The sequence below is a fragment of the Neomonachus schauinslandi genome, chromosome 6 (assembly GCF_002201575.2).
Source record: "Neomonachus schauinslandi chromosome 6, ASM220157v2, whole genome shotgun sequence".
NCBI classification, from domain to species: domain Eukaryota; kingdom Metazoa; phylum Chordata; class Mammalia; order Carnivora; family Phocidae; genus Neomonachus; species Neomonachus schauinslandi.
In genome coordinates, this window is record NC_058408.1 from 59920085 (window position 1) to 59936725 (window position 16641).

Below are 16641 nucleotides of genomic sequence, written 5' to 3' on the forward strand. Positions count from 1 at the left end.
CTAGCCTATGAGTTACCCAACCATGTGGATGAAGTCAGAGTCACCTTGTTACTCCAGCACCTGCAACAGCAGTTGGCATAGGAAAAAATCCTCAATAAATATTCATAGAAATGACATTTTAAAACCATCCAGTCTTATCTTTGAAAACTGCAGCCTTCAGGAAGATGTAAAAAGATGGGTACTTGTTAGGGGCCTACACCCTTAAAGGGCTTAACTAAGATCACGGTTGCTGAATGAAGTTCATTCTAAGTTCACTAAACTTGATTTATTACAATTAAGCTTCCTATTCTATCTTTTCTTTTGATTGCCTCTCCATGTTTAATATACCTTCTGCTTATAGAATTATACGGTGCCTGAAGTAACAATGAGAAAAATGGAGCCCCAGGAAGTCAAGGGATTTATCACAAATCACAAAGCTAAGTGGGAGAGTAAAGTAGAATACTCTGGAACTCTCAGCCCCTTTGTTACTCCTTCTAGTAGACCAAGGTGCTATGGAAATAATAATAAAAACTTGTATAAGCTTGTTTAAGCTTCCTTAACCAATTCAGAAGAAACTTTTTTTTTTTTTAATAATTGCATGGGGCACCATACCCTGGAAAAAGTTGCCACCAGGTTTGTGCTTAACCCTTTCCAAACAAAGCCATCCACAAATTTAATGTTAGAAATATTGGTCCCATACTGATAGCTGTGGTTTTCTTTTCTCAATTACAAAGCAACAAAACGTGAGCATATGTTCATCTATACATACTAGCTGTTGTAATAAAACGAGAAGATATCGCACTGACCATAGTCTGTGTTTTCCGGCTCCCAACAATTTGATGGCCAAAAATAGGGTGTCTGTGGAATAAAAAGAAGTACAACCCGGTTAAACACACACACAATTTGTAGAGCTCTTGGTTTATGAATTGTGTTCATCTTCAGCAGTTATCCAGAATAGTTTGCTGATAATGTATGCTTTGTAATCCAGGAAAAGTACCCAAAGAGGCATTGTAAGGCTTTTCTTCTACATTTACTTTGCTGAGCAATTTTCAGTCTCCAAATGTGTTGTGCAGCACCAGCAGGTACTTAAAATGTCATACATTTGCTGCAATTTTATGTCAGGTGACATAAAGCTAAAAGGTCTGATTGTATCATTCCCCCCCCCAAAAAAGTGTTAACCCACAAAGACTGAAAGCAGACTATTAAATTCAGCAAGACCCCCAGATGAAATATATTTAAATATAACAAATTGTTTTCTATGATTCAAGTATCTCATTATTGCCTTCAGTAGATCCAATGCTCAACCATCAAAATTTTCCCTAAAACCTGGCAATCATTTGTCTGGCTTTGTTAATTATATAATGCTGCTGTCAACACTATCCAACTAGATTTAAACAACTCTTCTGTCTCACTTTAAAAAAATATTTCGCCATAAAAACACTTATTGCTTCAAATTTTTTAACTGCAGAAACCAGAGGTGATTTTTTAAAAACGATTTTTACTTGATTTTATTTTAATTTTAATCAATTTTAATTGATTGGTGTGATTAACAATCAACAGAAATCTCATTCTGTGAAATTCTAGAAACTGACTGACAGGGCGCCTGGGTGGCTCAGTTGGTTGAGCAACTGCCTTCGGCTCAGGTCATGATCCTGGAGTCCCGGGATCGAGTCCTGCATCGGGCTCCCTGCTCGGCGGGGAGTCTGCTTCTCCCTCTGACCCTCCCCCCTCTCATGTGCTCTCTCTCTCTCATTCTCTCTCTCAAATAAATAAATAAAATCTTCAAAAAAAAAAAAAAAGAAACTGACTGACAAAACTACAAAGAAACTGATCAGGAAAACCCTGTTATCATCAACATTTTGTATGTTCTCATAGAGGTTTTCTAGCCCCACTAGATGGACATGCAGGGCTCCAGGCCATGAGGATGGCCACCTGTCTACTCTTTCAAACTGTGATGATGACTCTAGGACTCAATGAAACAAGACTGCAGACATCAAACTTGTGGGCTTACTTATATTTATTAGTCAGTTATGTTAGCTACCCATGTGTAATGAGCATACTTGAGGTAATCTCTGATTAACTGTTTGATAATTCTCCCACTGGAAGAGGGATTCTCAAGGCAGGGGGTAAAGGATAATTGGGGAGAACTGTTTGAATCTCTGGGGGAGAACCTTTTCAAACTGCTCAGGACTCCAGGGATTTTGATTTACCCTCTACTCCTTCTTGGGAATTGCGGCAGGATAATAAAGGAATCTGCTGATGTTACACATGTGAACAAAGTGACGACAAGTATTTAGGTGGGGTGGGGAGAGTTGAAACACTGGACAAAGGAAGACATCAAGGATTTCTATGGCCCCATTCTCACGTGAATCCCACTTGACTCCTTGGGAAATAGAGCTTTGAGGGTAAAACTGGGTCAGAATCTAGGGGAATCACAGGGAACAAAGTAGTTAAAATCTTGTGGGCCACTAGTTTTGAGATACTTATCAAAAGCATTATTCCCTTCATTCTGTGAGGTGTGTGTGTGTGTGTGTGTGTGTACACTTATCTAACTTTTAAAGTATCTATTCTAGTCAGACTGGCCAGACTCATACTTTTTTCTCAAAGCCACAAGGAATGTTCTTAGCTTCATTCTTACAATTTTTCTTTATTCTTTTATCATTTACTTTAGTGAGAATTTCCTGACTAAAAATAAAAGAATAAAGCTATTTTATGCTGTGATATTATGCGGAAATGCCTTAAACCAGCATTCCTCACAAATATTGCAAGATTTTTTCTAGGAAACGTATTTTAATTTATAGTAAAAAAGAATTTAAAGAAAACAAATGCTTATAGTTTGTTGAAATTTAAAAATTTACTTTTAAAATTCAAGTAGACTTCAGGACATTTTAATGTATGAGTTTCTCTTTTCTTTTCACAGTTGGCTTCTTTAGCTATGATAAAACTGATCCAGCCATTACTCAATAACCTTTGGCACATATACTAATGTAATGAAAGTCATGAAAGCGACCTGGAGAATCATGTCAGATCTCAATTACAGCTAGCTAAGAGAGGATAATTAGACAATTGCAAGTTTACAATAAATACAGAAATCACATGATTTAAAATGTGCTGAGAAATTGAGACAAATTTACATACTGCGGCATATCAGTGAGATTAAATGAAGAGTTCTGTTTGTCTCAAACTCATGCCCTGAAGCTTCTTCAGATTCCTAATGATGGTTAGAATCTCAATCATTCACTGAAGGAACAGTAAACATGATATTGCAAGTTTCCCATTTTAATTCATGATTTTTAAAATCCTCCCAGGGAGTTGAATTTCAGCTCAATGTAATAAAGAACTTTCTGCTGCTTGGAACCAACACAAAAATGGAAGAGTACACCTTGAACAATAATATGTTTTCTATTATTAGGGCTGTTCAAATATAAACTGATTAATGCCTTCACAGACTAATATTAAAGCAGGAATTCAATCATCCCTGACTTCTCTGGAGTGTCCTTTGTTTTTTAAATCTCGGTTTTAAGATCCTATGATTATTAGATTTACAAATATGGCACATTTAGATCCTATTTCAAATGTGAACAGGTCATTAAAATATTTAACATTAATTAATGGAATTTGAAAGACTATTTATCATCTACCTAGGCACATTGAAAACTTGCTAAACTTCTGCCTACACCACTTGCACCCATTCCCTTGTCTTGTTCTAAAGCTCTTTAAAAATAGCCTCTCCTTTCTCCAGAATATATGGTGGCCCATTCCCAACTCTGCACATCTTTGACCCATGACCATGACTAACACATGTAAACCTTGTCTGCCTACTAATTTCAGTCTGGGAATGACAAGTGCAGAGTTAAAGGTTGCAAATTAGGTTAACTCAAGACACCATCAAAAACTTTGGGCCCATGTGTGAGCTAGTTTGCTTTAAGGAAAAATTTTAAATTAGATAATTCTTCAGAGATAAACAGACTACATCCAATGCTTCCCTCATAGATATGTTCTTTTATACAGAGATGATTTTAGTTGTAATATTGATTGTGAAGATAGATAAAAGTTGTTATTTTTGTAAAAAGAAAAATCCATTCAGAATTTGTGAGATTTTTATTAGGCCTAAAGTTTACTTATAGTCTCTATATGAAAAATTTTTCAAAGAAAGTAAGATTATATGGAAAATGTAATCCTGCAGTAGCAGAAAAGTAACTCCCTTAAAAAAATCAAAAAGTGTTACAAATACATAAATATTTTGTTTACTAATCACTAATAATTTTTATTTATTAAAAGTTACCTTTAGGAACATGAGTTACATTAACTTATTAATAAGCTATTTTAAGCTACCATTACTTTAACTGTATAAAGGATAATGTTCCTTTATTTTAAAGCCTTTTAAAATTAATTAATTTAATTTATGTTGCTTGAAAACTTAGGTCAGTATCCTGATTTCAAGAGACTGCTTCATCTCCTAGCTATTTGGTGCATAAAGTCCTGTGACTATTTGCCTTGGATAAAAAGGTCCTGAGGAAGTGGCAGTGAGAGTGTTCTAGGAAGACAAAGGTCTTTAAATGTTTTTAAAACATATTCCCTCTTTTCCCTCTTTGTTCTCTGTTTGTCTCACCAAGTTCTTTGGCACCCAAGTTATTTTGTCATTTATTTAGATATAGAACATCTAATGATATTTAGAACAAATGAGAAAGAATGCTCCAATGTCTACAAGTTTGACATAGGGGAGAATCCCCTAAAAATACATAAGAGCTAGAGTCTGAACTCTGGCATTAAATGTGCCTTAATTTTATGGGCTAGAACCCACCAGCCAGTTATTAATGAACTATATTGCCTAATGAAATGTAGCATCTACTTCAGGTAAATCATTGTGAACTCAAGTGTCAACTACATGTTCAAGGACCAAAATCAGAGTTCACAATCACTTCTGAAAGAACAATAGCATCTGTTTCATTTGGAAATGACCTAAACGACTCTTCTCAGTTTACAGGTTATCTACGGTATAGTTTTGTCTCAGATGAGTGCACACACACAAAGTATCATGCACGTCAGGCTTCACAGTCTTCTCGTAGGAAGCCTCAGATACTGACATGCAGAAGGCTTGTATAATTAGCTAAATTCTGCATTGGAGTTTCAAGCATTCCCATGAGAATCTGCTTGGACTGAAGACAGTCTTGTATCATGGACAGGGTCCAGAGTATAATCAATTCAGTTACACTTCTCAGCTTCCTTCCCAGTGGCTAATGTAGCTTACACATGAAGAACTCTCCCACGTCCTGAATTCCAGCAAGCCACTCTGAATTTTTCTCAAGCTTTAATATAAAATGTAACTTCAATCATCATACAGTTTAGCTTTCACAAATCATCATAACCAAGCACATTCTTTCCCTGCTTATTTTTTTTCCGTCTTATATTGAACATTAATTAGTTTCTAACTAGACCAAGCCAAATAAAATAAGTCATATTTTCAAAATTTTTGTAAAAACAATCAACAAACCAAATGCAGACTTCTATATTACCATTAAGGAATATTTTCATTAAACTTACCTGAAACCGATAAAAGGTGCCATCATCTTTGAGTGTGAGGACGTGATCCGAGATTGGAAAGAAGTAGCCATGGGCAGCCATTAATGTTCCTAAATGGAGTGCCTCCACTGTTTCATGAAAACAAACAAACAAAAATGTATACAAATTTTTTTTATGTTGATTTGCAGGAGTATAGGATTTTATCTTGCTCCCTTTTAAGCACATTCTTTTTTTTTATGTTATGTTAATCACCATACATTACATCATTAGTTTTTGATATAGTGTTCCATGATCCATGTTTGCATAGAACACTCAGTGCTCCATGCAGAACGGCACAATACCCATCACCAGGCTAACCCATCCCCCTACCCATCTCCCCTCTTAAACCCTCAGTTTGTTTCCCGGAGTCCACAGTCTCTCATGGTTCGTCTCCCCCTCCGATTTCCCCAGCTTCATTTTTCCCTTCCTACGATCTTTTTTTTTTTTTTTTTTTTTAACATATAATGTATTATTTGTTTCAGAGGTACAGGTCTGTGAGTCAATAGTCTTACACAATTCACAGCGCCTTTTGAGCACATTCTTGCATCCAAATTCTTGGCATCCTAAACAACTTGGCTTTGAATTTTTTCTTTTTCCATCTCTTCCGCAGAGGGTACTAAGGTGGCTCTGGTTCCACGTAGTAACTGTGCAATGACCAACCATACCGCACGACGACCAGTGCGTGAGAACATAACACTGTGGAATGCTGAGACCAGAAGGCTATTCTGACATCACAGAATCCGACTCCTTCATTTTATAGATGGGATATATTTTGCTCTATGTTAATAGTCTTCCACAAACAATTATATTTGGCATTTACATAGCACTTTAAAACTTTATTTTTATTTTTTATTTTATTTTTTCTTTTCTCTTTATTGTATTTATTTATTTATTTTAAATTTAATTTAATTTTATTATGTGATGTTAGTCACCATACAATACATCATTAGTTTTTGATGTAGTGATCCATGATTCATTGTTTTCGTATAACACCCTCTGCTAGATTTTATTTATTTATTTGAGAGAGAGACCACAAGTGTGGGGAGGAAGGCAGAGGAAGAGGGAGAAGCAGGTTCCCCACTGAGTAGGGATCCTGATGCAGGAGCGACCCCAGGACCCCCATCATGACCTGAGCTGAAGGCAGACGCTTAACCGACTGAGCCACCCAGGTGCCCCTAGCACTTTAAACTTTTAAAAGTGTTCTCACTTGCATCACCCCCCAGACTATATAGTGGATAATCCAATACTATCAGCAATTTTTCTAATGGGATGGATCATTATTACATGATGTCATCAGCGAAAGTTAAGGCACCCAAAACCATTTATGCTACATTAAGTGAGTGCTAAGCAACAATTTATGCTGCTTCTATAGTCCTGTAATCATCTGGACTGCTCTAGTTTCTACTACTCTATATTCAGTGTTCCAGATATGGACCATGCAGAGGTTTATTTGACAATAAAAAGATTACACTTTTCCAGAAGGCTGAGAAACAGGTGGAACATAATACTATGATACTCATACTCCTTTTATAGCAGTCAACAATTTCTTCCAATAAAATGGTTAATAAAATTTGGTCAACATAGTTACTATTGCAGTCATGCAGGAACAATATAAAGTTTGCTAACTTAGAGTCTGGCAACCATGGAACTATGCACAATAGTTTTTCAGTCCATTGGAAAGTTAGATTTATTGATCTGTTTTGCATCTTTATATACAGTTTAGTTAGGGATTTATTTCTGTTTCTTAGACAAGTAAATGGTTCTTTTTTTTTTTTAAAGATTTTATTTATTTATTTGACAGAGAGAGACACAGCGAGAGAGGGAATGGGAGAGGGAGTGGGAGAGGGAGAAGGAGGCTTCCCGCGGAGCAGGGAGCCCGATGCGGGGCTCGATTCCAGGACCCCGGGATCATGACCTCAGCCGAAGGCAGATGCTTAACGACTGAGCCACCAGGCGCCCCAAGTAAATGGTTCTTTAACTCGGGAATTCTTACAGTAGTTCCAGGAATGTGTGGATCCATCTGTCCAGCTGTCAATCCTGGGGCGCTTTGATATTCCAGCCAGTACTGAGTCACTAAACAGCTTGCTATGGTGCAGGGGAGCATAAGAACCCTTCCCCTGCCCTCTACCTTCCTATGCCTATGTGGGCTAATAATACATTTTAGTTTTTAATTTTATTAAAAAATTAAATTTTATCTGCCATGAGGTACTATGGTGCCCCTTTTAATTGTCATTTAGCATCTTGTAAACACTTCAGTTGGTAACTTCTACTTCCGGCCTCTCACTGTGTTGTACTTGTCAATAATAAAGAACTGTCAATCATCCTCTTTGCCATGCCCTTGGAAGACTGTCATTAAGGGTCCCAGCCATCATCTTATCCACACTTCCAATTAAGTGCCTCCCTGCATAGAATGTTACTTTGCTACAAAGGAGTAATTTTTTCACCATATATATATCATGTCTGCATCCTTTTAGCTCAAAGTCAAGACCTTCTCAAAGCCTGTGTTGCTTACAGCTACATACCCACATGTTCTGTGACTCTTGCTGAAACTCAGGAGCTAGTGAGGTGTTGTAGGAAGAACAAAACCTTTGGAGATACTCGCTAGCTTTTGTTACTTAAACTCTGTGTGCCTCTCCCATTTATTAATAGAGGTAGCAAACCCACCTTGCAGGTTGGTATGAGAACCAAACAAGAATATATGTAAAGAAGTTGCACAGGAGACATTCAATAGATGGTAGCTGTTATGCTTCATTATTTACACATGAATTCAGGTCATTTTTCTCCATAGCACTGTTAGGAAATACACTTGCATAAATTTGCCTCAACTGGGCTGAGAGAAATTGGCAGTCCTAAATAGCATCCTAAGCAGCCACTTACATATTATTTTGTGTGTGTGTGGATTATTTATAAAATTGAAAGAGTGAGAGAATCTATAAGGATTGCTAGCCCATAACAATGAGCAGGTGCTACAGCCTCGTTCATATTCTGAGTCCCTGGATGCTCCCATCAGGTAGCACTAGTTAGGGCAACACATTACATCTGTTTTAGAATTGCAAAGTCAGGTGGCCCACCTATCTTGTTATAACCATCTTTACTTGTTTTATTCCCAGCAATCTGTGGCCTAGGAAAATATTATTAGCACAACTTTCCAGAAATGGAATTGAGTTATGTCACACGAGAAAGTCTGCAAGAATAGATTCAAGAAAGGAAAACTGAGATGTCCAGAAAGATAAATAGTAAAGGGCTTCAGATCTCTAATCATAGGAATGAGTGTGACTAAAATAAAATAAACAGAAACCAGTGGGGTGCTAAAGGGCTGATGAGGATTAGAAAATTATAGTGAAAGTAAATATAACGAAGCCGCAGAAAAAAAATCAGAAGCAAATAAACATAAGCATGTTCTTACCTTCCTGCATCCATTAGATACTGATTCTGAGAGATCATACATTTCTAGAGGGCTGGGTGCATGTCAGCTGGTTTTCTTCATGTAGCACTACCATACATGATCAGATCATAGACGTCATGAGCTTTGTCACAGGACCACCAGAGAACGTGGCTCCAGGACAGGAAAAATGCTTAGAGGAAAAGTCAGGGAGTCGAGGTAGACTGTCTGCTTTATTTCAGACTGTTAGCTTGGCACTTAGCACATCAAGAGTAAAAGTAGCTATTGAACCAATATTTGCTGAATGAGTAAATAAGTCAATTTATGAATCAATGACACAACAAAAATATGAAAAAGGGAGTGCTGCATGAAAAAAGAACGAACTAGTTATTTTGTGCTGTGATGATGAGCAGCTTGTTCAGCTCTTCAGAGATAATGCAGATGTTCATAATCTTGTTTCAAGATGGAGGTGAGGCTGTGGTAGGTCTTTTATTACGGGAAAAGGCAGTAGTGAGATTAATGGCACACACACACCACTAAGAGATCTGAGAGTGGGCAGGGGGTAGTGTTCTCAAGGCTGACCTGTTTATTGCTGGTGATAAAGATGGAGCTACACTTCCCCATGGTCCCTCTGCTTCTGAATCCCAGCACAGCCTTAACCTAATAAGAATCCAGAGGACTGCTGACAGTCTAGGAACAAAGTGTTGCAAGAATTTAATGAGAAATCCATCAAGATCGCCCTTCCCAATAATGACACACCAGATGGCTCCACCACGTTACGCTTGTCGGCAAAATAATCACTAATTAATCTTGTACATGTGTTATTCGCGTCACCCACACAGCTAAATAAAGTTCAACAACCAACCTACCATAAAATTCAATTTTATTTTTCCTTTGGACAGTCAAGCCATGAACAAACTGAGAAATAAAAATCCATCTCCAAACAACTGTTACTATGTGAACAGCCTAGTGTAGCTTTGTTAAGCCTGATCTATTCATCACATTACTTCACCCCAAGCCCTGGAGCAGGAGAATTATCAAAATCCTTTAAAAGCAAAGAGAATTCTGCATAACATAATTTACTTTTGAATCACGACTACTTGAGAAAGTTAATAGGATGAAAGCATGTTATAAAATAGGCTTGTGTTGTTTAGTGCTAGATTTCTATACTCAGTTCTACACTTAAAACATATTTTAAAAACTCAATAATATTTTCCTTATCCTGAGGTCCAATTCTTGGCAGTCTCAGTCCCTCCCAAATACAGTCCATAATTTTGAAGTGATGGAAGAATGCCTCTGAGTCAAGAAAATAATAATAAAAAAGTATCACTAAATTATGTTTTTATTCCTATAATTTATTTTTATTTTCTGTGTATGTATTAGGAATTGGATTGTTTCATTATTAGCACACAACATACTTGATGTGGTAAATATGATTACTGTGTGGAGAGAAATATTTTAGAAGGAAATCCACTCAAAGTAGAAAAAATGACAGCTGATGATATGATATTAGGGAGAGAAAAAGCTAAAAAGCAGATAGACAGAGGTAAGTTGCTAAACAGTAAAATAACAGGCATTCATCATGATGATCCTGTGTCATAAAGATTTTGTTGAGCTTATTACTCTCTGTTTAAGAAGACAGGGAAGTGATCACTTTAGAAGTACTTCAAAATATAACTTTTTAAAGAAGTGGCACTTGAAAAGGTAAGGTTAGTCATGTGGAAAAATCATATATGCAGCATATTTTATTCTCCAAGTCCAAATAAAAGTAAACTATTACTATATTTAGGAATATCTAAGGTAAGTTCATTTTCTCAATAGTAAGAGTTAATGAAAGAAGTAAGTATCTGGGCTTTCCTCTTTCTTTCTTTCTTTCTTTCTTTTTTTTTTTTTAAAGCACCATTTCCACATAGAAAAATCAAGTGTTGTTTGCTTTTTAGCAATCATAATCAGGACTTAGAAGTGGAATAACATGGCGATATAGAATAGATAAGATAAAATAGGTTCTATTTGGTAGAAGTAAAAACAGAGGCATAGTTGAGATCAATTTGGGGGAACGCACTAGGTAATTAAGACAAGTAAATAATATCTCCAAACAAAGGAGCTGAGTACAGAGGTGAAGCAGCCAGGCTGGGCAAGCCCGCTGCCTGGGTTCAAATCCTGATTCCCTCATTCGCTGGCTGTGTGACTTGGCAACAGACTTGCACTCTCTGGGCCTCAGTGTACTCATCTGTAAAATGGGGATAATAAAATACTGATGTCAAAGTTTTGTTGTGAGATCAACTGAGATAATATGTGCAATGTGCTTTAAAAAGCCACTCGCATAGAAATGCTCCAAACCTTGAGTTATTATCAATTAGTTGATACTTACAGAAGGACACTTTCAGTGGCACTTAGTCTAGTTTAGTCCAGTGCTAAAGCAATGAGGAAACTGGTAGCTTACAGGTCATGTATAACACTTACAGTTCAATATCTTCAAAGTTCTCCAGGTGATCAGACTGGGGGGGGTCTTTTGTGTGCAGATGATGAATATGCTCTGGAATACACTTCCATTTTTTCTTAGACAGCAAAGAACACTGCCCAAAATCCCAAAGATCAGGTATCATAGTTATAGAGAAAGATTTCCAAAGGTAATATATTCTGCACACTGGGTTTACAATCCAAAACCTGACAATGCCGGAAATCACTGGGAAAGCTCCTGGTTCAGGAGAGAGGGAGGCAGGACTGACTGATGAGGAAACAGTGAGGTGACAGTGCTGAGAAATAATGGTGACAGAGGAATCACCGGGAGAGCAGTCAGAAGACAGATGAATTCTTAGGGAAGTATATTTGCTCAGGACTCAAAAAAATCAACCCATTAAGAAAAAACAATTGGCACCATCATAAATCAGTGGCCCTTATCAGACACACAGAGAACAGTCTAGATGCCTAATATCAGCAGGTATGACACCTTAAGAAATTATTTAAATATGAAGAGCAATGAAAAAATTTAAAAAGAGAGAGAGAGATCTATGCAATATTGTTAAGGAGAACTGGTTTAAGATCTATGTCATGTAAGGGTCACCTGGGTGGCTCAGTCGGTTAAGCTTCCGACTCTTGATTTTGGCTCAGGTCATGATCCCAGGGTTGTGAGATCGAGCCCCAGGTCAGGCTCTGTGCTTAGTGCAGAGTCTGCTTGAGATTCTCCCTCCCCTTCCCCCCACCAAATAAATAAATAAATAAATAAATAAATAAATAAATAAATAAAATCTTTTTAAAAAATCTATGTTCTATAATAACTACATGATATCAGGATGTTCATTTCACAGTATATCCCTCCATATAACCGGCAGTTCCATCATTGTGCAAAATGAACTGCATCTTAACAAGACTCTATTATATTTATAGGTGTGATTGGTGCATAGAATGGTATTCAGATGAGAGAAAATCACTTTGAGTTCATCCAAGAATGGTGCAAGAAATGGTAACAATCATAAAAGCCAAGGCAATAATAAATTATTGTGGAAAGAAACATTCCCTCTAAAATTCAGCATACATTCTGCAAAATTTCCACCAGTTAACTGGCTGAATGAGTTGGAAGAAAGGTGAGGCGTTGAGTTAACTTTAACAGCAGGGGGTTTCCATAGCGTGTGTTGCTTTAAATCAGCAACAGCACATGCTACTGAACAGGCACGCATGTGTATTAAGAAGAAACATGCTCAACTGCAGGTCATGGAATTTGAATTCTAATCCTAATTTAGTTCTATGACTACATATCTTGAGTAAGTCATCTTGTTTCTCTGGACCTTAGAGTCGGCATCCATAAATGCAGGGCTGGATCGCCAAACTTTTTCCAACTCTGATTCTATGGTGTACAACCAACCTTCACACTGGAAGCCCTGGCCAAAATGCTGCCACCCTTATTTTGCCTCTTTGTCAAAGGGAAATTGATTTTTCTTCTTCTGCAGATAATCCTGCCATGTCCATGGCCAATACTCCAAAAATAAAAAATGTACATTATAAAATACAATACTTAATTTGAATTTCAGTTGCTTAAAACTCAATCTTCATGATGATCCAGAGCTGTTATGGTAAAGAATTTTGTGTGCACAGAGAAAATGTCATACTTATTCCAAATAATAGGAACTGGGTTGATGTGAGTGTTCTATTTATATATTTTCTAAAGCTAGTTGTAAAAATGCAGGCATGATATGGGAATAACCAGTAACTCACCCCACACAACAAAATGCCATGAATGAATTTGGTTTGAAAAACAAGTGTCACTCCTAAAGAATAAGCAACATAGTCTTCTGATAATACCTGTTAACAGCATCTCTTTTTTACAAAATCACTATTCATTAATGTATTTAAACCATGATTAAGTAGAAGACTAATTTCAAAACTATAGCCTTGATCATACAATCACAGTTATTATGAAATTTCTAAACAAAACCAGATATAATTTCCTTTAGTATGTATTTGGCAGAAGTGAATGCTTCCACTGGGGGAGAAGTTTAGGACATCAGATCATCTTTATCACCTGGCATTGGTGTCCTTTTTTATTTTTATTTTGTTTTATTATTTTATTTTATATTATTAAATAGGCTCCATGCCCAGCATGGAGCCCAACGTGGGGCCTGAACTCAAAATCCTGAGATCAAGACCTAAGCAGAGATCAAGACTCAGACACTCAACCGACTGAGCCACACAGGTACCCCACCTGGTGTCCTTTTTTATACACAAACAATGAATCATTGAACACTACATCAAAAACTAATTATGTACTGTATGGTGACTAATATAACATAATAAATAAATAAATAATAAAAAAATAAAATAAAAATCCCACTTTACATAAACACATGTACTTACCAGTTTCATTTTCTTATGTTTGTGTCTATATGTTGGTTTATGTGTGTGTTGGAAACCAATACCTGGAAATAAGCAACTTCTGGGAATACCTGAATTCTAATGTACAATACATGCCAAGATATAATCAATAGAGATGGTACCTTGCAAGGAACAGTTTGGAAACCAAAGGGGGTAAATTTGTCAAATGAGATGCATTCATTAAAATAATTGTTCTTTTTGCTGTTCCAAAACAGCACAACAGTCCATCAATAATTTGATTTTGATTTTAAATACCACAAAAAAATCATAACTATTGCAGAGCAGTGAGAATAAGGCAGGTTCAGAAACCAGAATGAAGAAATACAGATGAGCTAATTAAAGGATTAACACCCCCCCTACGAAAAAAGTCTCTATTTTCATACAGTAAGTCAGAATTTAAACACCAGATGTTTTTAAAGGATTAAAATCAAATCTAAAAATATATGGCTTCTTAAGTTTCTTCTAATAAAGTGTGTACACAGCTCTACTTGCCGGAATTCAAATCAAGAAATTCTAGATGCTGTATAGACATGAATAATAAGAAATGACTAAACCTCAGTGGGTTTGAAATCTTTGTGGATAACACTTCTATACTTGCACCTGCTGGAGAGAGCACAGCAGTTTATGGGGCAATAGTCAGAACATAGACTTTGAGCAACATTGTCCAGCTTTTGCTGCATATTAGAAATCCTCTAGTTTCGGATATTTTGGATATTTGAATTTTTAAAAATTTCACTATCATAAACACCAGAGTAATAAACATTCTTATAACATAGTCATTGCACATATCTCTAGCTTCACTTCTCCTCTGAATTCCTATATTGTATTTCCAAGAGCCTGTGTGACATCTCCACTTGAATACTGAATAGACCTCTTGCATTTATCATGGTAAAACTGAACTGTTGACTTTCATCTCAAACCTGCTCTTCTTCTTGCAGTCTTTCCCATATCAGTAGATGTCAGTGATTTTCATTCAATTTCTCAAACCAGAGCCCTTGAATTGTTTTTGATGTCTGTCTTTCCATCACTTATCACATCCAGTCCAGGAGCACATTCTGATAATTGTTCCTTGTGAACCCAGAATCTACACCCCCTCCGCCACCACCAACCCAAGCTTGTACCTCTTGGCTGAATCACTGAGATAACATTCAGACTAGTTTCCATTCATGCCCTGCATTTTGACACATTGATTATTTTAAACTGTAAATTCAGCAATTCCACTTACAGGTATTTATCTGAAGGAACCACCACCACCACCACCAACAAAACCACTTTCAAATAGACTTATATGCACCCTTATGTTCATAGTAGCGTTATTTACAATAGCCAAGATATGGAAGCAATCCAAGTGTCCATCAATAGATAAATGCATAAAGAAGATGTGATTTCTCTCTCTCTCTCACACACACAATGGAATATTATTACTCAGCCACAAAAAAAAAGTAAGAGATCTCGCCATTTGCAATAACATGGGTGGACCTTGAGGATATTACACTAAGTGAAATTAAGTCAGACAGAGAAAGACAAATACCACATGATTTCACTTATGTGTGGAGTTTAAAAAACAAAACAAATGGACAAACAAAACAAAACAGAAACAGACTCATAGATACAGAGAACAAAGTGATGGATACCAGAGAGGAGAGGGTCGGAGGATGGACGGAATTGGTGAAAGGGATTAAGAAGCTCAGGCTTCCAGTTATAAAGTGAATACAACACAGGGCTATAGTGCACAGCATAGAGAATATAGTCAATAATATTGTAACACCTTTGTTTGGTGACAGATGGTAACTTGACTTACTGTGGTGAGCATTTTCTAATGTATAAAAATACTGAATCACTGTTATACCCCTGAAACTATTACAGTATTGTATGTCCATTATTCTCCAATAAAAAATGTAAATCAGATCATGTCATTCTTAGTAAACTCATTTTCCAATAAGTTTTCATATTTCTTAGAATAGAGCTCTAATTCCTCGACTTGGCCTTAGAAAATCCTACATGATCTGGCCACCAGTTACTTCTCTGTCTTCCTCCCCTATTACCCACCCCTTCACACATCCTGCTCTAGCATACAGACCTCCTGGCTGTACCTCAAACATACCAGGCATGTGCCTGCCATGAGGTTTTGCATTTCCTGTTTTCTTTGCCTGGAATGCCAGCACTCTTCCTCCAGAGAGCTAAACATCCCACTTCATTCCTTCAGTTAGTATAAAATAGGATTCACTCCCTACATATCCTTTTACTACTGTGTCTTCTCTTCATAGCACTCATTACCACTTACCATATGACACATTTATCTATTTATTATTAATCTTTTCCAATGAACATGTAAGCTTCCGTGTGAGTTGGAACTTTTTTTTTTAGTTGTTTTCACTTGTTTATTTACTTTTTGGTTTGCTATCTTATCAGTGGCTTAATTTTCTGTAATATTACAAGCAACTAAAAAATGTATCAGCAAAAATGGACACATGAATTCTGTATTATTTCATAGAACAAATTCTTAGAAATAATATAATGGAGTCAAAAGTTACAGACATTTTTAAAGCATTGCTATAAGGAAGGGAAAAATGAAGGGGGGGAAATCAGAGGGGAAGACAAACCATGAGAGACTATGGACTCTGAAAAACAAACTGAGGGTTCTAGAGGGGAGGGGGTGAGGGGATGGGTTAGCCTGGTGATGGGTATTAAAGAGGGCGCGTTCTGCATGGAGCACTGGGTGTTAGATGCAAACAATGAATCATGGAACACTACATCAAAAACTAATGATGTAATGTATGGTGATTAACATAATAAAAAAACTAATGATGTAAAAAAAATAAAGCGTTGCTATATACTACAAACTTAAT

At 36.7% G+C, this 16641-nt stretch overlaps 1 protein-coding gene across 8 annotated transcripts in view; it reads right to left on the minus strand.

The window, feature by feature from the left end:
* Positions 1 to 16641, minus strand: part of RGS7 (regulator of G protein signaling 7) — a 522489-nt gene that overhangs the window by 120860 nt on the left and 384988 nt on the right. For 6 of the 8 annotated variants that reach the window (XM_021682684.2, XM_021682685.2, XM_044916417.1 and 3 more), the window contains 2 exons: positions 5524 to 5630; positions 786 to 837 (listed from right to left, as the gene is read on the minus strand). The exons of the other annotated variants lie outside the window; for them this stretch is intronic. In XM_021682684.2, the coding sequence (XP_021538359.1) occupies positions 786 to 837; positions 5524 to 5630 (159 nt within the window). The remainder of the gene's footprint in view (positions 1 to 785; positions 838 to 5523; positions 5631 to 16641) is intronic. 8 annotated transcript variants of the gene reach the window in all.